This window comes from Glycine max, chromosome 14, assembly GCF_000004515.6.
Source record: "Glycine max cultivar Williams 82 chromosome 14, Glycine_max_v4.0, whole genome shotgun sequence".
Lineage (NCBI taxonomy): Eukaryota > Viridiplantae > Streptophyta > Magnoliopsida > Fabales > Fabaceae > Glycine > Glycine max.
The window spans coordinates 21,750,056-21,775,096 of NC_038250.2; the positions used below are offsets into that span (position 1 = coordinate 21,750,056).

The 25,041-nt window shown below is 33.9% G+C and overlaps 1 protein-coding gene across 2 annotated transcripts; it reads right to left on the reverse strand.

Annotated features, from left to right (window-relative positions):
• Positions 1 to 1,484: 1,484 nt before the first annotated feature.
• On the reverse strand, positions 1,485 to 15,342 carry LOC100306164 (arabinokinase-like protein). 2 transcript variants are annotated; one of them, XM_014766446.3, is made up of 30 exons: positions 15,192 to 15,342; positions 14,975 to 15,105; positions 14,636 to 14,743; positions 14,133 to 14,201; positions 13,931 to 14,014; positions 13,224 to 13,300; positions 12,754 to 12,820; positions 12,099 to 12,156; positions 11,930 to 11,997; positions 11,785 to 11,847; positions 10,518 to 10,571; positions 10,315 to 10,417; positions 10,123 to 10,232; positions 9,912 to 10,031; positions 8,712 to 8,768; positions 8,403 to 8,569; positions 8,159 to 8,300; positions 7,866 to 7,949; positions 6,959 to 7,084; positions 6,621 to 6,754; positions 6,459 to 6,540; positions 6,115 to 6,202; positions 5,790 to 5,833; positions 5,592 to 5,687; positions 5,435 to 5,511; positions 4,137 to 4,334; positions 3,677 to 3,842; positions 3,146 to 3,217; positions 2,532 to 2,735; positions 1,485 to 1,913 (listed from the first exon to the last, which is right to left on the reverse strand). In XM_014766446.3, exons 2-30 carry the CDS (start codon positions 15,080 to 15,082, stop codon positions 1,704 to 1,706), a joined length of 3,036 nt encoding a protein of 1,011 aa, XP_014621932.1. In that variant the 5' UTR covers positions 15,083 to 15,105; positions 15,192 to 15,342; the 3' UTR covers positions 1,485 to 1,703. The 2 variants fall into 2 exon arrangements, with proteins under 2 accessions (XP_014621932.1, NP_001238571.2); NM_001251642.2 differs by lacking the exon at positions 15,192 to 15,342 and having other exon boundaries at positions 14,975 to 15,141.
• Positions 15,343 to 25,041: the final 9,699 nt, after the last annotated feature.

A 25,041-nucleotide genomic window follows, 5' to 3' on the forward strand; every position in this document is an offset into this window, starting at 1 on the left:
CCCCCATTTTTACTAAGTACACCCCCTCTGCTTTTTTTGGTGATTCTGTTTTCGTAAAGTTACGGAAACTTACGAATTTTGTAACGATACTTGTTTTCTTTCCGTAATGTTACGGAACCTTACAGATTACATAATCATCCCCTTTTTGACTTACGGAATGTTACGGAACCTCACTTAATTATGCAACGATGCTTCCATTTGATTTCCGGTGTGTCACAGAAACTTACGGATTGTGCATCATTATTTTTTTGGTTTTCCGGCATGTCCTGAAATTTCACAAATTGCCTAATGATGGGTGCCAAGCACCTCACAAGGACCAAAGAAAAGTCGTATGTCATCAAGCAAAGGTCCCCGGACGAAATTAGGGTATGACAATAGTGAAAGGAACATGCTCTTCATCTAGAGGAGTAGTAGAAAGCCCTACCCTCTCGCGAGATTGAGAGCTACCCTCACCGACATGGCACTGGTCTTCGTGGCATACCTCCTCCAACGAGGAATCACCTATTGGAATGACCTCCCATTCCACCAGGGTTTGATGTATGGAGCCCCTAGAATCGCTTCTACCCATGCCTACAGTAGAATTCAAAACAAAAGACATGGTGGAAAAGAGGAGTGTACCTTGATTACGATCGGAGGAAAGAAGAAATGCAAAGGCAAAATCGACAACTCTAGGTGCAACTAACACGACAACAAGTTGTAGAGAAATAATACAGAGGGAAATGAGGGAGTACTCAAGTGTGACAGTGACCAAAACCTAGCATACACCCCCATTTAAATATGGATGCAATCATTTAGTAACTAGTGGGAGTTGAACCAAAACCCTAAAAACCCGCGCCATGAAAAGATCCCCACTAAACTAGTAACACATCTTTAAGACGTGCCCTCTCACCGAGTGACACATGTCTAAAAGCGACGTGCGTGCATAACATGCGCCCACCCTGAAGAAAAATGAAACATCTCTCTTCAATGTGCACTTTAACTATCAGAAAGGGTAGAATTATCAAATACAGGGACCTCTTATGGAACACCTAACTTTAATTGCAGGGATGAAGAGCACGCTCACCCTAGAGAATTTAGGGGATACAATGCGAACAACGTTTGTCCAGGCTGGAAAGCTTGGCAAACGTGCAACTCTTAAACTTGTCAAGGTTACCACCCTCAATACTAGACAACCTTTTTTGCCAACAAGTTAGACTCAAAGCTTGGGGGACTTATGTACTGTCTAGGATTCACAAATTGATGTGGCAAGTGACGTGACATTAAAATATGCACGTCAACCCTGGTACAGGAACATGGATACCACTCGCTTAGCAACTGAGTCATTGGGCTAATAAGTTGTTAATATATTTGAACTTTAATGATAATGTCATTGTCCTCTTATCAAATTGCAGGTACCCACTTATTTCGTAGCAATGAATTATCTATAGGGTTGCTACGCTACTATAATAAGCTCAACAATCAAAGACCTTGGGCTCCCATCCGACTTTGTAAATAATTAGGTTCTACCTTCATTTTTCATTTATTCTCAACTCACTCACATAATAAAGTTCCATCCAACATAAATTGTAATAAAAAGTAATAAAATAAAGTGCTTTAAAAATGTTAATAATTGTTGAAATGGTTCAAAATTTAACCATACTATACATGTTCTGGGGAAAGACAACAAAGGTAGAACTCTTAAAGTGGTTAAATATAAGCCATGATTAACTATTATTCTTCATCGTGACTGCACCATCATCCTTGCTAGCGTTAGCCTTTTCTGAGGTGAGTGCACCATCATCCTTGATGGCGTTAGCCTTTTTTGGGGTAGCTCGACGACGTATTTTTAGGTACCCAAATTTTCCAGCACCGGGTGATGAACCTTCAAAAATGAAGGGCAAATAACCAGTAGCTTTCTTGTACCTATGTTGAACCTGCATCAAAATTTGATGTAAGATTTAGACTATTAGTATTTCATGAAGTCTCACTTAATAAGGCTTTGTTTTGAATAAGTTTTATACGAATGAGAAGGAAGGGAAGGAAAAAAACATAGTGGAAAAAAATGTTTCTTTCCCCATGATATTTTTGCATGCAACAAACTTTTCTACATTAATTCAATTAAAATGGTAAAAATTTATATAAAAATAAACTTTTGCCATAGAAATAACATCCCCTCTCATTTTGATAAAAAGTTGAGTTACATATGTTTTTAGTTCTTATAAATAGGGAAATGTTCACTTTTAATCCCTACAAAATTGTCTCCTTTTAATCCCTCATTTTTTGAAATGTTAGGTGTAGTCCTTGCCTTAACAAAAACTTGACTTGTTTTTGTCTCCCATTTTTGCAACTGGGGAGCATGCATGACACATTTCCAAAAATGAAGAACCAAAAGGAAACGATTTTTTACGTGGACTAAATGAACATTTCCCTATTTGCAAGGGTTACAAATATATTTAACCCTAAAAAAAATTTCCTTACCTGCCATCCAAAAGGGTATGAAGTATTCTTAGTTATAATAATCAATGTGTTAAATTTATAATAATAAAAAAAACCTCAAAAATGTGTTCACTGCTCTTGAGACAGTTTCTGCCAACTACACAAACTGTTCCACCAGAACCACCACCAGTTATCTTGGCTCCATATAATGTCCCACCTTCAGCTTTAGATGCTGCACTGTGCTGCAACTCTTGCACTAAGTTTACAAGCCTATCTGTTCCATCAGAGCCAAGTCCACAAGTACCGTAGCTGTGGTGGCACTGCAAAAGATAGTTAAACTCAATTACTGTTCACCTTTTATAGTTTGGTCTTCAATTCCAATACCAAAGTTTACGTTCAAAATAGAGGACAAGAAAATGAGTTCCTATCAAAGAAGTAATAAGTATATTAATTTTCATTTTAACTTGATTAACAATAAATAATATAGACATCTAACTAATTGTTCTAATCTTCCCGTTATATACATGTTAAACGTAAGTGAATGCTTAATCATGGACAATACAATTGTTCATAATATGCAAAAAATCATAGTTTCAAATACTAGAAGTAGGAACCAAAACCAATATTAACCAAGTGTTTATCCAAAATTATATTTCAGTTTCATTATAAATTTTGCAGCAGTGTACAAGAATTAGGACAGTAAGTTGATCAACTAAAGCTGAAGAAGTACCTGATATAGCAATTCTCCTAAGGCTGTAAGCTGATAGGTTGAAGCTGCAGATGTTAAAAGTGCTTTCAAGGTCTGCACACCATGACACCATATAATGGAGGAGAATTAATTAAAATTTCAAATATTCAAACCAGGACACATGAATATAATTGCTTCACGATAACAGGTTGCTACTGTGTCTGAAAAAATTGAGTTTTACGCAAGTCATTGTCTGCTATAAAATTTAGATTTTGCTTGACAAAACATTCAAACACACATTGTACCACATCCTTCGATCTACAAAATAATGAAAATATGATAGTTATTTGCCAAATATATACATGACTGCGTTGTAGAATCTTATACACTGGCCTGAGTACATAATTAAATGTAAAACAATACTATCTATATAATTTTTCTTAAGTATCAAATTACCACAGCAGTTTTACTGAGACTAATACATAATAATTGGGAAAAAGGATGCAACAATTAGAACAAATCATCAGTTATTCATATCCAATAACCAATTAAATTCTTTAATGAAGTACTAACCACGACTCGGAAATTTTCAAATATGGGATGCATTGTGGGAGCTCTAACTCCGTAAGTACGCTTCGGATCAATAGTAGTGACAGGATCATTATGATTTTGATATTGCTCCAAAAATGTCTCACCGACAATGGACTCAGGAATTGTCTTAGCGTAAAGAGTCACAAATCTGCAAATAAAAACGAATAATATGTTAACTTCAAGATTTAAGGGGTGGTACTATTATCTAAAAGGGCAAGTTGATGAAAAAATTGAAAACGTCAATATAATGTAAAGCATAATAATGATCCAAAAACATATAATGAGACCAATTTATCTTACTCCTACAAAATCATTGCATAAGTAATCAAAGGATGCTTCTTGTTTAAGTAATCAAAGTAGTTCTATATGCAGATGTCATTTATCTGCCATAATAATCCCCTCATGATAACCTATGTTAAGTAAAGGAGAAAAACGGACTCACCTATGAGGTGGCAAATTACATAAGTAATCTAAGGAGGTTTCTTGTTTAAGTAGTTCTATGTCATCTTGTTCCACTTCATCATAGTTCAACCCATTAGCAGCCCAACTCTCAGACAATTCCTCAGATGCCTTGGCCTTTATCATCTTCATACCCATAAAGGCGCCAATTCTAACAGAACCATAGTCTGCACCTCCAACACTGAAATAGACAACACATATGGTAGTTCGTGAACATATTGAAGAAGAATAAGGAGGACTAGAACATTATATTCTTGTTAAAGGATAGAACTATCCAAAAAGCTTAAGCAGTTAGGTTACAGATCATAAATTATTCTATATATCTAAGTGACACACTTTCATGAGAGTTACAAAAATCACAGAAACAGATAAAAAATGAAACAACCCTAACATGATTTACAAATTGAGCACGTACTTTCATTATATTATACACATACCACAACTTGGACACTAGTCGATAAAAATCTATATTAGATCTGAAACAAAACTTAAGCATAAAATTCTGATTCAAGATCTTCTAGTGATTAGTTGTACAAAATAAAGATAATAGATTTAAGGCATAAATATGTTTTTGATTCGTAATACTCAATTTTTGAGTTTTCTCCCTAATAAAGTTTTGCTATGCATTGAGTCCCTAATAAAACAACAATTTGATTTTGGTCCTCGATATTTTGTTTTAGTACCGACTAATTACAAATGAAAAAATTTATTAGGTATCAAAGATAAAATTTGCTAATTTAACAAAGGAGTAAAGAAAGTGTCAAGGACCAAAAACAAAATTGTTATTTTATTAGGACTCAACGTAAAGCAAAACTTTATTAGGGAGCAAACGCAAAAATCGAATGTTTATTAGGGATAAAAACATATTTAAGCCTGGATTTAATAAGTTATTAGGCCCCTGATTTTAGGTTAATTCCTTAAATTGATATAAGCTGTAGCCCATGGGTCCTATTGAATTTTTTTGGTTCATTAATAACTTTATTGTGTCTATGAACAGGATCTAATTATAAATTTATTAGTTTCAAATTGACAGATATTCTGGGTCTAAAGCTGTAGATATTAAAATTATATTGATTTGTTAAATCAAGAGAACATGTTTGTAGAGTACTAGTGTTCAGAAGTTACGTTTTTAATTTTTTATAGACTACAGTATAACATTGATTGCAGCCTTTTATTTTCTTGGAAAGTGGAATTATTAATTACAGGAAACCCAAACTGATTGCCACAAAGCAGAAAAAGATATATGCGAGAAATTATTGCAAATAATGATAGGCCACCAACCTGTGTCTTATTCCAGAATCAATTCCCCAGAAACGGATATGGCTGGGAATGTCAACAAGGCCAACAATCTCTGCAGGCTGCATCAATAATGAGCAGTACCATCATAGTGTCGAAAGAATAAGAAATATTGTTTTTGATAGCTTCTAATGATGCACACCTGGCAAATCATAGCAAGAAGTTTGTTGGCTTCACCACATGAAGAAGCCATCTGGTCCATGACACCGCATGGAGCGCCTACAATGTGGTTTTCCACCTGATGAAAATGATTGAATACATCAAGCGGACAATGCATCCTAGAGATAAAATTACAATCATATGAAATTAATATTCATAAGAGTACTGCATAAAGTCCAACCTTCTGGCAGAGTATGGCCAGATCCCTTGGGCTGATATTTAATCCTGAGTTACAAATATAGAAATTAATTTGATCAATGGACAAAAATTGAACCCATTTAAGCATTCAGTAAAGATAAAAAAGAATCAAGATCAGAAAAAAGAGAAGTTTCTCTTTTTGATATAGTGTAGAAAGAATAGTTGTTCAAAGAGATCTCCTTTGTGAAACAACTTGGTCTAGCAGAAGATTAATTGTACACCATAAGAAACAATAAAATGTCCAAAATCAATGAAAGAGTTTAAGATTATAGTTGTCGAAAAATGAACATAAGACAAAGCATGATTACCATGAGCAGCTGCAATAGCATACATACTAGCAACCTCCACAGATGCAGAAGATGATACGCCTTTTCCTTCTGGGACTGCAGATGAAACCTGCATATTTGTTTACAATGTCTACATCTTAGAATAAAAAAATATGGAGATAGAGTAAGGAGCACAATTATAGGCCACGACTAATGTTTCAACATGGCACTAAAAGAGCATGATCATCAAGAAATGAGTTGAAAGTGAAACTCATTGGCAATTACGTTATCAACGCCCATGGAAAATTCTCTAAGCATTCAGTATGATATTTTGTTTTGTTTGCTAAAATGAAGTATTTGTAACATAGGTAGAGAACAGGAGGTACCAGCATGCTGATACTGTCTTCAAATTGAACACCCATTTCAGTCATTAAGACCAAAACTGCCCCTGCAACATATGCTGCCCACCTGTGAAAGTTAATCATATTAGTCTGATAGAATGGCTGACATGCCTTATTCATATAAAATCATGCACAAGTGCTACCCACTTTTGGGAAGGATCTTGAGCAAAGTATTTCTTTGCTTTTTCATATGAGATTGGTTTGTCTTCTTCATCCATAAAATCAGATAAATCCATGTCAAATGTTGGGCCACGATTGCTCAATTCTGAGCCATATGATACCTGAAATGATCCAGATTCATTGAAAATACACAGTAAGAAAGTCTTATTATCGCTAAAACTGAAGGATACAGAGATATCCAAATAATGTTAAATTTTTATCATCAACATTATTCACTTCTCATGCTTCATTGTTACACAAACTCCAAGCCATACTTGTCAATGTTAACTGATAGAATATAGAAATTCACGTGTTCTCCAACATACGATTTGCAGGACAGCAGTTGGATTTCCCCCTTTGTCATTCTGTCGAGCCTCAGCATGTTTCCACAGCCTATGTTTACTTGGATGGTTTCTTTGTAAAGCAACATGACAGGCTTCTTTAATTGGCATCTAAAGAAGAGTGAAAGGAAAGAGAAGAAAAAGGCCAAAGTGAGTACTTGCTTAAAAATTTCATGAATAACCTTGTCAGTTCTGTAACATTTTCAGACTAGACCAATTGCATAGAAACATATGTCAATGTTTAGGACTGTACATCTCTGTTATTTTTAGAGATATAAAATTACAAGCCTCCCACCTATCAACTTAGACTTTTAACATAGTCGAAACTTGACATACTATCAACTGCCAATACTATCAACTTGACATGTAGTAGAGTGCATTTAGTACAGTGGTACAACGGCAGTAGAGGTATATACAAAAAATAATTACTATCAACTACCAATTGTATTTCAACAATTAGCATGGATTCTCTTTCAAATTTGAAAAGCTACAAAACATCCATTTTAGTAAGAATGCAAAAGAATGCTGCTCACTTTAGACCATTGTCAATCAATGCATATGTTCCCCTGGAAATGTTGCTTACTAGTGTCAGTACTCAGTAAGGTCATTATTGTATTTGATATATACATACTTCTCATTAAAACCCTCAAGTCTTGAAGTACTTATATCAAGTTAACAACACCTGATCCTATTTTAATTTATTTTAAAGGAGTAGAAACACATCATTTCCTTCTACCGCATGTATTAGTTGGATTCACTAAAACTAAATTTTAGAGCATCGAGTCCATAATAATGTATAAACATAAATGTCAAATCACGTGAAGAAGTTAATAGTTGAAACTATATGGATCAAATGCAATGAACCCCAAAACCCTTGGGAGATAGATTCAACCTGCAGGACAAGACTTCCAGAATAGTCAGCAATACCACCCATGACGTCCAACCTTCCAGGAGCTCTTGTTACAAATATTTCTTCCTGTCACATGAATAAAACAAAGTCAAAAGTGAAAGAACAAACAGGAAAAGAATAAGTATGTGAGTTTAATAGAAACTTTAGTGTAGTGTCATTGTAATGTGGTTTCTTCAGTGTTAATATCTTTAAAAGGATTGCTTGTATCAATTGAGAGCTGTTAGTCCAGAAGAAAGATTTTATAAAGAAATGATTTTCAAACAAATGATTAAGACCTCCCAGTTGAAGAGATTAGCCGCAGCCTTACGCTCCCGCCTAGTGTGCTTGTCCTGTAATTCAGATAGGTTCTGTAAGAATGCCACAGTATCTGGAAGTCCTTGAATATCTCCATGAAGAATGTCAAAGTTTTCAATGTCCCTAAAGAAAGAATATAAGGAAACAATAAAGAGGTAGTTACATTGTCTCTTATCAGGACACAACAAAGAAAAATATACCCCTGAAAAGTGAAGTGATACTCACAAGCTAAACGCAGATCTTCCATCATCCATAGGGGAACCAGGTGTTGAGCGGCCAAGTTGGTTTTCAGCAGTTGCATACCATTCTGGGATTGTAATATCTCGACCAGGGGCCCTTTGGAGTTGATACCCAAGAACTATGGCATCACGCAATCTTCTTGCTCCACTAAGCTAGATATTATAAAGTCAAAATTGAAATGAAAATCCAAATTTTATTACTTTCCCTATATCTTCATGAAACTGAAGTGACCAGGAGCTTGAAAAAATTAACAAAAGCCAGCACTGCAAAAAATTGCATTCCAAAGTCATTTACCTTATCTGATGCATAACTTTTTCCAAAAGCCGTCTCCTGCAGGATGTGGGCTGCCACCTACATTTTCAAATTTTTATGAAAAAAACTATCAATTCTTTTGGAATAATCGAAGACTTCAATGATGACATAGAACTACATAATCAAGGTGGGGAAAGCAACAACCTTGGAAGAATTTTAATACTCAGATCATCACTAATTGGTAGATGATTACCATCCAATTAAAACAAACATTTTAATGTTTCAGTTAAATTACAAAGACAGCTGATGGGGTTGGAAAATCCATCCCAAACAATAAAATTACCGGCAGTGACAATGTTGGGTTAAATATTCTATTGGGGATTACAAACCTAATTGGCATCAACCAGTATCACTGACAAATCCAAACATAGAACCCAAAAGAATGTGAATGACAGATGCATTCCGCAAAATTCTGCATTATATATCTATGGGCTAGATTATGCGTGTGTGTGTGTGTGTGTGTGTATGAGCAGAAGAACTGGCCATCAAATATCAAGATCTTTCCCAGTTAGTCAATTTAAGGTCACTTTCTACAACATTTACACAGATTATTCATTGATTCATCAAATACATAAAATACTAACTATTAAGCAGGAAGCAATTAATACCTCAAGCAATACAGGCAAAAGAACAGTAAAGGCTTTTATGGAGTTGCAGGTATTTAGACAGGAAAAAATGTATTTAACTAATTAATTAAAATTTAAAGGTACATTGCTTGTGACAATCCCAAAGGAGGACCATAAGAATTGGTCTATATAAGCTACACTACAACTGGGTCCTAGATCAGATATGCATGGCTCAGCTTATTTTGGCTCTGTATCTCCAATGTAAACTCTGTTTGCTCACTGGAGATTCCTTTATACTTTGGCAGAACAAAGTAAATGTTGCCTCATAAATCGCATTTCCCTTTTAAAGGGAGATTCAATTCACTGTTCAAACAGATACTTCATGGTCATGAGATAACGAATATCGAAGGTTAAAAATTTCTATTCCTAAAGTAATTTAGACATGAGTCCACCATCCCCTACTCTTATCACTGACCTTCCATTTCTTTATTCCACAGCAATTCTTAAGAGTTAAAGAAAAGAACAACAAACAAGAATTTATGAAGTTACAGAAATAAACCTAATTGCGCAGGTAATAGTTTTTGAAGAGTCAATTACTAAAAAAAAAAGAGGGTACCTCACCACCATTAATGCCTGCTTCATAGCAGGGTTTCAAACTTATTGCACGTTCAAGATAAGGTCTCCAGTGACCAGTCAGTAAATCCCTTCTAATCATTTCAACACCACCTTGATAAAACTAAAAAAATAAGATAATTACTTGAAAGGCACTCAAAAACAAAAAATATTGAAGACAAAAAAAACTAACATGGAGAAAGTCAATAGAATACCTCAAGCATATTTCTCAAAAAAGGTTCTTCATTGAAATAGTCTCTACGTACAAAGACAAAAGGACACTTGTATGCCAAGGCCTCGCTAACAGTGCCATATCCAATTTTTCCTAAAATAACAAACAGCAATTAGTATAACTATTTCATTTAATCCAGCTTTGCAAGTTGCAGCTATTCAAGCTTCATACTGACCAAGCATACAGTCAGATGCCGCAATAATGTCCGGCGTATATGCATCTTTAGCAAGTTTTACAAAGTTAGACGGAAGGTCTGCAGTCTCTGAAGCACCACAAACCTGGAGCATAAAACTAAGACATCACCAAATAATGCACAAGTACAATAAACGAACATTTTAAATGAGACAATGATACATAGCAGAGTGGTTGAAGAAGTACCAGGCACAACCAGCCAGGTGGTAAGAATTCCTCCTTTAGCTTCAATTCTGATGGCTGGAGACAATACATAATAGAGGCAGGCAGAAGTCAGATGATGGGAGTGATTCTGTTTAGAGTCATTAGTAGAGCTCCATGGCATAAAATCCAGAAAAGTGTAAAACTTGCAAGTATATGGTCAATAGATGATCGAAGAACAATAACAAATTAGTATTGACAATAAGAAATCCTGTAAAATATCTTTATAGGAACTGTAGACTTTATTATGAATTTGTGTGACTACCAGAAATTATAATTAGAACAATACATTAATATATGCATAGCTGATATTACAGAATATGAAGGACTACCACACAGTTATACCAAGAAAATTATTAATTACAAGAGGAAATAATCAGCACATTATTATAGGTTATAACATACATAAGTGATAGAGTGGTACATAATACAAATTATTACACATGTGCTTTAAATCAGTTAATTCAAATAAGTTTTTAGTAGAGTTAGTTCTCAACAAGGTATCAAAGCCTGTATGGCCACTTAGTCAGGAATTTCCTTTAAATGAAGTTGAATTTCCTTACACAGTAAAATGGCCACGTGCATTGTCCTCCCTTTAATCCCAAAGGGCTCTTATGTATGAGGAGGTATGTTAGAGATATGAAATCATCAATAGTCTTTCACAAAACAGACTAATCATTCATAGTCTTTCACATAACAGACTAACCTTCGTGGAGAGTTTGTTGACACAAGTTATCAATGTGTGGGAAACAGTGCAAGTGAGTATGGATGGATTTTATTTTTGCGACGTGGGCTGCTTAACTGATGTAGGGTGCAAAAGGATTAACAAGATGGAGTCTTAAACACTTAAAAAAAAAGCATAATGTCAACAGTGGCCAGAATTGAACATAATATATCAGCAGATTATAATCATCAGATTTTAATTGAAATATATTATGGCAAGATGGTGATGGTAAGAGAAGATAATTGTGGAAAAACTAGAAGAATAACAATAGAAATGGGTGCAGCACAGGGTTTTGCCTTTGGTACTAGAGATAATAAAAGCACCTCACTCAACCAAAATATATTCATTGCAGAGTTGCAGCAATCCACATTTCAAGTAAATGAACAATACAATAATGAGCGCAAAGAGACAAAAGAGTGCAAGCATTTGTTACAAGCCATTCCCCTCACCCCCGCACCCCACCCATACAAAAAAGAACTATCGAGGTTTGGTCTTTAAAAGAGTAAAAGAGGATATCTAGGTAATCACCTGCCCACCAAAGTTGAGAATAACTAGCTTCACATCATCAGTTACCCCAAGTTCCTTCTTAACCTTCAACAAGGAAAATCACAAGCCTGGATTAGGAGATAAATCATGCTATCAAATAAACCCACAGAGGTTTGTAAGGTAGTACCTCTTTTGCAGATTTGTGCAACCTCCTCACTACCAGAGGGACGTCAATAACATCACGAAAAGCAGGCACTGCAAATATTAGAGATGCCAAATTCTAATTATCCATTCCCATCATCAGATTTTGGTGGATGTTAGGTTATTGTCATGAAATTGTATAAAAATTGACTTACTTGGGCAATATCCCGGGAGACGGATAAGGAACTCGCAATGAGAATAGTCCTCAGCTATCTGTATCAGTGTATATCCAACTACACTTGTTTATCATTTTCAAGCACAAAGCATAGCAAGTGGAAGAAGACAATTCCAGTTTAAAAGTTTTACTTCCATTTAGCCTATTTTTATGTTTCACAATTATTGTTAGAAACAGGCTAAGACATATACCTAGCCAAAGTGGGGCATCTTAACAATTATTGCATTAGCTTTACAAAGTAAGCATAGATGACATCCAAATATTCTGATTAATTTGAGTTTTGTTTGAAAATTTCAAATTTTGATCAAGGCAAAGTAGAAAATAGTTTTCAACATTAACTTGTGAGAGATATTTACTAATTACGAATACATTCAAGAAATGTGGAGGAAATGCAGAAAGGCAGCATCAATTTATTTGTGAATTCTGTCATGTTCTTCTTCAACCTTGATAGCTGAGGCATACTAAAAATTAAGTAAAATATAGATACATCACAAGTTTTATACAAATGACTAAAATGCTGAGCATAAAAAATCCAAAACCTTGGACAAAGAAAAAATCAGCAACTTTTAATATTTCTTTCAAGGAACAAACATATGGGACAAGATAACTTCCTATATGAAGAAGATTGGTGTCACCTGCCAAACTATTGAACGATGATGAAGTCCAGCAGCCATGACATACTCTGCATAGATGAAGTCCCAACTGAAATCACAAAGATATGCAACAAGGGTAATTATGGGTTCTGAACAAAAACAAACACTCTTGGACATCCATTTATATTTAGAGTTTCGATTACTATACAGTACAGACTAGTTTAGGCAATAATAAACTAGAAAGTATATCTATATCCCCAAAAGCAACTTCAAATTGATACCTGGCATGCATTTGTAAAACTAAAATGATGAAAATACCTTAAACTGTGAGTCTGAGATGAATGAATACATAAAATTCATGAAAATATTTGTCTGTTAAATTTTCTATCACAATGACAACATTGGAGAAAAGCTCATATGCTTCTTATATAATGGTTTTTGCTTAACCAATTACTGTAAGTAACTACAGAAAATAGCATTAAGAAGCTAAAATGGCAGTCTACATAAGTTACCTGAAATTGGTCACACAAACAGAGCGAATGCCAGCATCTGCGGCTGCTCGACAAGCAACTGGGACAACATCGGAGATCTGTTTTCTAATATTAGCTTTACAAGGATCCATCAAATATAATATAGAAGTCTTTTATTTTTGTGAAATAAAATCATTTTCTTTAAAAAAACATTTTTAAGATATTTTATGTTTTCAGATAAACTTTTGGGGAGAAAAAGGCAGAGTATGAAAATAATCAGATTTCAAATTCTTTTTGTTTAGAAGATGATAGGAATATCTTTTTGAAATATTCACGTGTATAAAAAAGAGAGAAAGTAGTGAGAAAGAAAAATAAACTGTTTTGCAGAAGAAGAAAAAATTATTATTGAATTTTAAAAATTATAAGTCTTAATCATATATGTTTTTTGAGAGGGGCAGGTGCTTAGTGTCTTTTATTGTAATTTTTTTTAAGGAAAAAGTACTTTCATACTGACAAATCCAAACAACCTGAAAATTACCTTTTTCAAAAGCCCAAACAAATGTGTTGAAGTTATTCTAAGAAGAAATCAAATTCATAATATAGTTTTGTCCCTGGTGGTCAGCTCTTGCTCATAAGTAAAAATAGTTTCCCCGAAATTCATCTTTTATAAGTCCAAACATTATGAATTACTTATCAGTTTCTCTTTTGACTTTTGTTTCCAATCAAAAAGAGAAGAACAATTCATGTACCACTAAGTCAGCTTTGACAGAGTTCAGCCACTCGGTTTCTTGAGCCAAGATTTGAGCACGGGGCTTTACTGCCGTTTCAGAATACTAACACAACCACAAACAAAACAAAGGATAAGCAACAGAAAAAAACAACATAAAAGCTTCTACTTCAATGCACTGCAGCTATAAATAATCCAAAACGCAAGCAAGGGCATTGCCATACCTTCTCCAAAGAGGCAAGACGATCAACAGTCAAAGCATCAGCCTGAACAGCTCCACAGTCCAAAAGCACCTGTTTTACACAAATGGATAAACATGTGCTTTTAAAGCAGCCTCTTTAAAGCATTGTACTCATAGCCATATACACACTGAAGTACAGCTCCAAGGGGTACAAATTCTCACATACAGATCATTGGATCATTGTGATCCCAATTGCGACAAACAGTTGCCAGCTGTCGCAATTGAGATCATGTCGTGACACTGTTAAAAAAGCAATTTCACTGAAAATCTTAATCACCAGGACTAAGTTCAACATTTTTTTATTGCACATGACAAAGCTGCACTTTTTCATCAAAAGCATGAAGCTTTTCACAAGCTATTATTTCTTCCTTAATAATCATATCAATCGTTGACTAGAATATGAACACTGCCCCTTTTGGATAGCATTTCAAAGAGACTTTAAAAGTCAATTAAATAAAAACCGAACCACTAAATAAATAAACTCACTTTACGAATGATTAGGCGAGGAGACTGTATTTCGGAGGTGAAAACGAAATCAGGAGCACCAGTGACCACATGCACATCATGCCCCGCAAGAATCAAATGCCGCACCACCTACGCATTCATTCCAAATTAAAATTCACATCACATAACAAGAAAAAAAATCCCCACAAAACAGACACACTTTGAAAAATTCAAAAAAAAAATATCAGATGATCAAGGCCAAAACTGAAAACCCAGAAACAAAATTCAATTTTGAAATAGAATGCGTGATCAAGCACCCCATTTGGCCAAAAATGACGCGAAAACGAAAAAGGATATGAATTGGGAGAGAGACAGAGAGACCTCAGTGACTCGAGTGGCATGGCCAAAACCATGACCAGTGACGTAATACGCAAAGACGAGGTGCTTTGTGGAAGCGGAGACTCCATCACTCTCTTGCTCAATCCTCATTTTGCAGTGGAATGGATCAACTCCTATCAAAGTTTCCAACACAAGAATGATATTATGATGATGTTTGTTAGGATGATAAATTTATGTATTTATTATCTATTGTCCATACCCGGGATGATGATGTATGTTAGGATGCTAAATGACCATTTTGGATATAAAAAAATGTGATAATTTTGTTGTCGCGAAGTTTGTGAAATTTTGAATAATAAGGATCGATTCTTAGAAAATATATATATAATTTCTCTTCTAAGAAACGACAAAAAGTCAACATACACAAAGATTATAATTTAATCTTATGTTTTATGTATTTATATTTATTGTTATTAAATATGGACAATGGAGAGAGAGTTCTAATTCTAGTTCCAACAGGGAGAACTGATGAAGATAAGTTCATGATGATGCTGCTGAAGAGGAGAGGGATAGGGATGCGTGATAAGAGGGAGTTCAGTTGCGTCCAAAATTTGTTCAACTTGGATATGTCGATGATATACGGCAATAAGTTTGTTAGGCGTTTGTTTCATTAATCATTGCAGTTCGAAATTGGATGTGAAAAGTGTTTGTTGAGTTTTTGGTGTTGAGAACAGTGCCAAGGGATGAGGAATATCCTTATTTTCTTGATACGATGATGGCCAATTTTGTCATTGACAACAACTTAAAAGCCACTTTGTGGGGGGAACAATGCCACTAGCTACGATGATTCACGGAGAAAAATTACTTTGAAAATTCTCTTTTTATATGCTAGAAGTTAAGAGACTATCTACAGAATAAAAAAAAAAGTTATGAGACATTAACAATATTTAAATAATGTTTTGGTCCTGTAAAATAGGATGTCAAATTATAATGTTATTTTTTTGTTCAAGTTAGGTAAAATAATTAGATTAGGTAACAATTTTTTTAAAAAAATATTTAAGACAATTGTATATTCAATACTCAAACTTAAAATCTTTGATTAAAATATTTGATTCAGTTAAAATAATCACATGTTAATTGATCTAGGCATTTGTTGCTTTAAACCAAAAATATATAAATCTTTAGAGAACTAAAATTAAAATAAAAATTTTAAATGACTAAAAAATAGTATTCTATGTGAGACCTAAAGGTTATTTATGCCTAAATGTATTATTATTTTATATTGAATTGTGTGTTTAAATTAATACTATGATTTATTATATTTTTTTTCAAAATAAAGATGATGTTATAATTTTACTCCTGCCATGAGAGGATCCTTTCTCCTGTAATTATCACTCAGTTAGCGATCGTGAAAGACCGCGTTGCTTAAATCTAAAGCACATGAACTTAAAGTTGTCCATCCAATGAACCTTTTAAAGTAGTAGTTGATTATTATGTACTAAATTGTGGGGTATATTAAATTGATTGTGTATTAAATTGGGGGGGCATATGTTCACCGAATAAGATATGTGAGGTACATAATAATTGTACATTTTTTTGTGAAGATATAATAATTGCACATGAATGTGTAAATTCTCCTCATATATCTACCCAAAAACAATATTCTCTAAATATTATTCTTTACATAAATTTCATTGCCAATGGTAAACCGATTCATCACTTTGATTAATAGTTATACATCGTTATCCTTTTTATCATTTATATATAGTTTTTTTTTTTGTTATGCATGCTTGATTATCTTTTGATTTACTAACAAATAATTGGTTTAAGTGGTATTGAACCCAATCTTCTTGAACAAGGTCTTAATTCGAGTATTGTAGATTAAAAAAAATGTGATTGGAAGGAGAATTCATTAAAGGTGTTCAGACAAATTTACTGATGAAGATAAGTCATCAGCATATCATATGAGTATAGATGTAACATGTTCCTCAATAAGAAAACTTGTTTTAATAAAAATATTTAGGAAAGTAAGTTTATATTTGATTAACAAAATCTGTCAAACGTGTTTTGACATCTAAGAACCCTTTTATATATGTCTTTATAAATTTTGAACATCTAGTTGTTGTCATCCCAGCAAAAAGAAGTCTCTCAAATAAGCTAGTGGCCAACATTGACGATGGTTACGGAGCAACTTAACATGGTTATTGTTGCTTAGACCAAATTGTGGAACAAACCATTTCCATTTTTTAAAAAAAAAACATCTACACGGGCTAAACGGTACAACCTATGAAACTCAAATTTGAACTGATTATATCTTGAACCTAATGAGAAAGAAAACCAACTTGATAACTTTGCCGCAATATGCTATATGCAAAATGCTTGTTTTGTGTTTGAAAATTCTTTTCCAATAGTTTCTTTAAGTGCAAGATTTTAATCTATAATAATTGTTTGCGAATATTTTCCATTGACAAAACAGAGAAAATTCTGAAAACAACAAGGAAAATATGAAAAACGAAAAACTTGGTAAAATCTTGAAGTAAAAATATTGAATAATAAAAAAAATCAAGTAAATATAAATTTACCTTTAAAGCCCATGTGAATGAAGAAATCTTGTCATATCGCAAAAGAACACAATCATAGAAAATTGAATTTCCATAATTATCAACCCCAACCCATGATCTAAGTGGCATGTCATAACAATTGATTCAATATGTGGAATCAAAAACAACATCACCAAAAGCTTCATATGTCATATGCTATAATTGAGTCACAAAATGACCAAATAATATACTCTAATTTGTTACTTTCATCTATAGTGAAATCATACTTGAAGACATAAACTATATCTTTCAAACTTTTGCACTATATCTTTCAAACTTTTGCACACTCTTAAGACATTTGAAGCATTATTGTCTTTACCAATACCACTTTGAGATTGAATAAAATTTCTAATATATTTTTCCAAAAAAAGGTAGATTACCTGGATCTATTCCTTTTATAACTAAAGCACTTTCATTATGAGACTTATAGAGCAGCCATCTTTTGACAGTAGTGGTATGCGATTTTGATCAATCACCAAGATGTTAAGATAAGAAGTAAGAATTTGAACCTTTTTATCATCTAGTAACTCATGGTTATGACAATTACTAAAATCACCCACTTTTCCTCAAAGCCAATTGTTCTTCTAGTAACCAACACTTTTGTGCCACAATTGCATCTGAAAGTTTTTTCTTTCCTTTGGCTTTCATCTTCATCAACTTTGTGTTGTTTACTAGTACCAACACAATGGCAAACAAATTCCCTTTTATAAATATTCAATGGATTCTCTTTAGACTGATTCTTACTAGATTTGTAAACACGAGGAATCCAATCATCAATTCTATTGGCTGGACAAAGGTTCAACTTGTGGTTCTTCAAAGGAATTTATATCTCTATCATCTTCACATATAGCACTATAATCTCGAAGAAGTTCTAAGGGACAATAACCAGAAACATTTACCACTTCAAATGTCATATTAATCTTAGTTCAAATTTGATTAGTTCATATTTAAGAAAAAAAAATGTTTGTTAGCAACTAAATATGAAGAAGTTCACTCATTCCAAATTGTCTAGCATCTAAAACATTAAAGACCATAATTTATACAAAGTAATTTATGCAATCCAGCACCAAAAAAAAAAAAAGAAAAACAAGAGATGGAAGTTATCAAAACATATAAATACCACAAGGAAGCAAACACACTACAAACTATAAAGAAAAGAAGAGAAAAACATAGTTATGTTTGAATGGTAACCTGATAAAAAAGTGAAACATGCATGAATGGAAGAGTTCAATAATAACTCAACTTTTGGTAAGCTTGAAATAAAATTAGAACATGTTTTTTATGCATAAAATATGTAGGACTCGCACAAGGACAACACAGTAGCAACAGTGGGCTAGTGGTTATGATTACAAAGAAGATTTAAATATTTTTATAGTTTTGGTTTTTAGAAGAAAACAAATAAACTAATGCAAAGAGAGATTTGAGCAATGATACGAGTGACTAGGGGTTATGATTCACTAGTGACAATTTTTCTCAATCCCAATCCTATTGAAATTTCTTCTTCAATTAATTGTCGATTTCTAAAATCAATCAAAGCCTATGATCAAGGTTAGAGGATGTTCTTTACCCTAAATCAATACCCCAATGATCGTCGGCCTATCAATTTAAGTCAAAGGATATAATCAATTCTAGGGATGATCAACTAGAGATTAACTAATCTATTGAAGATTACCCTAATAGTTTGATCATACAATTTGGCATAAAACATTTTTTACCTAGATCCACCAATTACATGCAAATGATCACTACTATGCAATCAATTAAGTATTAGAATGGTCATTCCGAATAAACAATAAAGATAAGAAAGATAATTAATTACCATAAAACAGTGAGGAATTCCATAAAAAATAGGGAGAAAGGTACAAGTGGATAATTACATTATAACCCCCAGACTAGGGGGACTAGCTGCTTATGATCAAAGCAAAACTAAAAATCCTATACAAAATAGTCATAAACATACCAATAAGGCAGGAACGATGATTACGATCTGTCCTCATGGTGTTGTCCCTGGTTCACAACTCTCAAAGTCCTCAAGGTTCTCTCAAATACGTAAAAAGATAAAAGTGAACAAAAGATTATTGTTTTCACAAAGTCTAAAAACATATATATAACTTGCTAAAGATATTAGTTCGGAAAGGCGCACTACTTCCGTGGTAAAATCTACCACGACTGTGGTCAGAAGTGACATGAAACTTTGGATGTGGTGGATTGACTATGACCCTCATCATTGACCATAATCTTCATGAATTGATCACGAGCATGGTGAATTTACCATGATTATTGTTAGATTGTTGATGCTATTTTGGAAGGCTATTGTCATCTTATTGTGGTCGTGCTACTTACCACGACCATGATCAAGTGTAGAGTTTTCAAATTTTCATAAAATCATAAAATTTCCAAGTCTTTCATTCATTTGAGTGGCTATACTTCTACGATACAAAACTAGTGTTCAAATGTAACATCCCATTTTTCGTAAGCTAATTTAAAAAGAATTTTTATTTATAAATAAATAGAGTTTTAGAAAAAATGATGAGATTTTATAAATAAATAAATAAATAAGGAGATATAATTATTAATTAAAATAATGGTTTGAGAGAAAATAAAAGGGGTATTTTATTTATTTGTTCGATAGAGAATAAAATAGAGTTTGTTTTTATAAAATAATAAATAAATAGACTAAACCTAGCTATGAATAGCATTAGGTCAGTTTTCACGCCTCTTCTTTCCCTCATTTTCGTTTTTCCCCTTCTCCTCTCAAAACCCTCTTTTTTCCCCCAGACCACCAAACCTATCTCAAAAAAATGACGATCTCAGACTCATTCACCGTTGAATCGTCATTAAATTTAAGCAACACGTTTGCAACTCAATTCCGAACATTCTCACCATTGGGAATTATGAAATGATGTCGGAGATAAGAGAAATATTGTTCGCATCGTGACTTTTTCTTTTCCCGCAGAAACCGATAGCTGTCTCAGTAAAACTATGATCCTGGATTCGATAACCGTTGGATTTTCACAAAAGTTTGATATGTTGTTAGAACTTCAATTTCACACACCTTCACCGTTGGGATTTTCGAGATAATAATTGTGGAGGGAGAAAAAGGAATCGCATGAAGACAGTACAAATGAAGGTTTCAATCTAGCTCTTCTCCGTCTCTTTGACGTTTGGGAACTCTATCAGAGCAGTCGGAGGAAAAACTGAAGGAATCTCAGGAAAACGTTAGAGATACCGCTATCGCTGTCGGAAGACACATGAGTCCGCTTAGAGGTAAGGGATGAGTTATTCACAATTGGGGGTTAGTGAGAACATGTGTAGGGATCCTTAGAGGATTAAATTAGAGTTTTATTTTGGGATGTTTATTAAATTGCAATTTTTCCTTTATGATTATAAATAAAATATTGATGTTCTAATGAGAATTGCTTGATAAATTGTGCTCTTGATATTTGTATATTTTGACCTATGATTTTGATATAATTGTGTAATATTATTTGAGGGGTTTTACTCCCCAGGTTGTGATAGTCTTTTATATAAATTGTTATATTGAGGATATGAAATGATGATTCAAATTGTGAGTATGTGGTGAATTGAACATGTGATGAATGATGGAATACACGTATATTGAGATGTGTATTATGTTGTGAGCTGTGAATTGTACAATCACACAACTGTAAGACCCTTTAAGGGCGACGAGTTTTGCGCGATGGGTATTGTGATGGGATCCATTGTGGGAACCCGAAGAGTTTAATCACAAGCGTGACGAGTTAAAATGATTTTGAAAATAATTGAGTAGTTGTGTGTATTGCATAGTTCATAGGTAAAGTGTGTGATTCATGAAGTGTGATGACATGTTAAATTCAGATTATACCATTGTGATTGAGATTGAGTGTATGTGATAAATTGACTATGTACGTGATTGTGATGTTGTTTGCATCGAGTTATGAACTATGAATCGTACAATCACACGACTTTAAGACCCTTTAAGGACGGTGAGTTAATTATAAGACCCTTTAAGGGCGATGAGTTAATTATAAGACCCTTTAAGGGCGGTGAGTTAATGCTAAGACCCTTTAAGGGTGACGAGTTAAAACTATTTTGAGAACAATTGGGAATTCATGTGTTTTGTACAATTCATAGATAAAGTCTGTGTGCTAAAATGTTTTATGGGTTGGACCTGAATCAGGAGGGAGAGGCCCTGACCGACTCTTCGAAGTGTAGGCATTGGGGGTCACCTAGTTTGAGTGCTCCTTTAAGCCTATGTTGATCCCATATAGTTTGAGCATTCTCGCAAAACACTGTGACCTTGACTGGTCTCCCTATGATATTACCTAGTGAGAGTGACTTGACTTGCTAGTGTGTGGTTTGTCTTGTCATGTACTCCTAGGCGCCCGACGAGGTTTTTCACTTACATGGTACCACATTGCATATAGGCTTGAGTCTTAGCATAATTGTTGCATACGCTTGCTAATTGTTTATTATGAAATTGATGTGTTATTATGTCTTGATCGGAGTGTGTGATTCTTGTGTATTGTGATTGATGATTGAAAGGTGTGATTGAAAAGTGAATTTTGAATGACAAAGTGGTGCAATAATGTGAGCTATGCTAAGTAAATTATATTTGACTTCTATATGTTGTCTTGTTTCTCTCTAGTAGTTAGGAATGTGATAAGTTACTCCCAATTTGTTGTTTGTGTTTGGATCCTGTGATGATCTTGAACTTTGTGTTCGGGGGAGCAGATGACTAGGTAAACTGCTTTAAGAAATATTGTGCTGAAGGACGTCGGGACACAATGCTCTGATAGGATGTGACATTGGGGCATACGTTTTTATATTAATTTTATGATGTTAGTCTATTTTATTTTACCTCACTGATTTACCGAAATATTTTTGTAAATTTTGACGGCCTTATTTTGAACCGAATATGTTTTTAATAAGATTTAATTGATAATAGTGCAGTGAATGTGAACCTTTTACCCATGTGAATTTGTTTACCAATATTATATATATATATATATATATATATATATATATATATATATATATATATATATATATGTCGAGGTAGAAGGTGTCACACCAAACATGAGTTCTACTAAGAAAATGCATACAAAATGACACAAGAACTCACAAAATATCACTCAATAACTTATTTAACATTTTCGAACATTTTCCCTTGCAATAATAGACCATGTTTTCTCAAGTAAAATTAATATTGCAATATCTATCGCATATGAACTTTCAAACCTTTTCCTCTTTTTAGTTTCTTATATTTAATAAATAAGAATTCATAATTTTCTGTTAGAAGCATCAGACATCCCCATTTTTTTCTACTTGTTATATCCAATACTTTACCAACTAAATTTCAACGAAAACTTAAATGCAATAAATATGTGGTCATTAACAGAAAAGAATGAAAGAAACACAAAAAAATGAAAAATGAAAAATGAAATAAAAAGAAGAATGAAAAGATACACATGCCAGTGAGAATTTTCTTAGTGACTTTGTTAGATCATTAGCAAATACCATAGCTAACAAAGTGTAGAAGAAGAAAAAACAAAGACACCACACAAGAAACTAACAAAGAGAATCCACAGGGAAATCATGTGGCTTCCACTTTCTGGCAAAGTTTCAATCTTTAGTGAAGTCCTCGCTAAATTGAGTGAAAATTTTATCTTTTCTTGTTAACTATAAAAGGTAGAACGTCAATCAGAAATAAGGGGAAATGAATGGGCATTAAGAAATAGGAAATAACGTTATTACCCTTATTTTTCCTTTTTATTAAATAAAATTAAATGATTTTTTTTGTCCAACTAAAAAGGTGAAACTTGGTAACTTACACCTTAAATTTTAATGGGTGTAAAGTAGCAACCCCCTCTCCTAACACACACACACACACAGGAGACCACTAAGTCTTAAGAGCATCATACACAAATGGGGCTTAGTGCAAAGCATGGAGCTCCTCGAAGTTAATAATTTTTATATTTCCCTTAGAGTTTCCAATTAGTGCAATCTTTAAGAAACTAAATGATCTTGGGATTGTGTTTTAAAACATGCCTAAGCATTCGTCATAGTAAGACTTGTCATGGGGATCATGGTGAACGACGTTATTAAGTTCATGTGTTCTTGGGGTTGACCAAGAGATTGTCTTCCAATTCCTTGTTGAGAAATTTCTTCTTTGAGGAAAGGGGGAGTGGGTTCTCTCTTTCTCTTCTATTGAATGAGTGACAATGAGTCACAAGAAGATTATATGATCTTAGATTTATGATTATAGCAAGTTTATTTTCTTGAGTGAATTGTAATACCCTGAAGCACTTAGTTTTTGTTATGATTTGGATGAATTGGATTGTTTGATGTTTTTTGATGTTTTGCCCTTTTGATATTCTAAAAATTGAATTTGGTAATTGATGTTCAACGTGCATGCTGATTTTCTTGATAGAAAATGTTAACTTAGAACACAAAACTGAGTAGAAAAACTATGGAGTTAGACCTTGTGTTTTGCATAAGAGTTGTAACTGTGGCGTCCCTAAATAATGACTGGTTTAATAGTAATAATTTGAATAACAGAAACCATGGGAATTTTTTTTTCTTTTCTCTCTCTTTTCACAGTAATTAAATTCAAAAGAAAAATTATCACTATAGAGTCCTGAATGACCAGTTCACAACTCTATTCGGAGTCATTTCTTTCTGATCACTCATAACCACTAAACTATTTTGCTCTTTCAAAAAGGAAAATATACCAGCCATCATTTTAGGTCGTCACGTGAAAAATAATAAAATGCGGTCGATGAACTCTTTTCAATAAAATTCGTTAACACTCTCTTTTCAAATAACAAGATTAAACATAATTACATTCATAATCTAAAATTGTCCAAAATATGGGAGTTTGCAAAATACATAGTGACATCCAGAGCAAAGGTATCCACTGTGGTGGCTTCCGCCACATATATACAATCATCAAAATTTCTATACAATAGGTATACCCACCCAAAAAATCAAAAGAGTAAACCTAGCAGTCTGAACTAGATACACCCACCCACAAAAAGTATGTAAACCTAGTCTAAGGAGTCGTCTGCTATGATGAAGAGTCTCCACTATTCGCTGTCTCTCCAGGGCCGCTCTCCTCCGTAGAGTCTGCCTCAGATGCTAACATGATATCCTCTGGAGAATCCACATCAGGGAGTGGGTCCTCATCATCCTCTGGAAAGTCAAGAGCATCCACAACAGGCTCAGGAGGTAACTCCTCTAGGTCCTCCTCAGGGTCTTCTTCAGAGGATGACACCTCTATCACTTGAACTGGCTCCACTAGTCGATATGGAGTAGGTGTAGGTAGTATCCACTCCACAGTCCGCTGAAGCGTGCGTGCGGGTTCCTCCGGATGTACTAATGAAGTAGTAGTGAGTCGAATCGTGCCACGAAATCGGCACCTCTCATTGCCTTCGAAGGTCTCCCAAACTCCCTCTAGGCACTCCATCACCACGCGATCATGGATTAATTGCGCTGCCATCGCGATCT

What these genes read in the sequence shown, in the direction of transcription:
- LOC100306164 (XM_014766446.3), bottom strand. Translation starts at nt 15,082, where the DNA reads ATGAGGATTGAGCAAGAGAGTGATGGAGTCTCCGCTTCCACAAAGCAC. An exon ending in CTGGAAGTCTTGTCCTGCAG is followed by an intron (nt 7,085 to 7,865) that starts GTTGAATCTATC and finishes ACTCTTCTTTAG; the next exon opens with ATGCCAATTAAAGAAGCCTG. An exon ending in TTGAAAATTTCCGAGTCGTG is followed by an intron (nt 3,218 to 3,676) that starts GTTAGTACTTCA and finishes CATGGTGTGCAG; the next exon opens with ACCTTGAAAGCACTTTTAAC.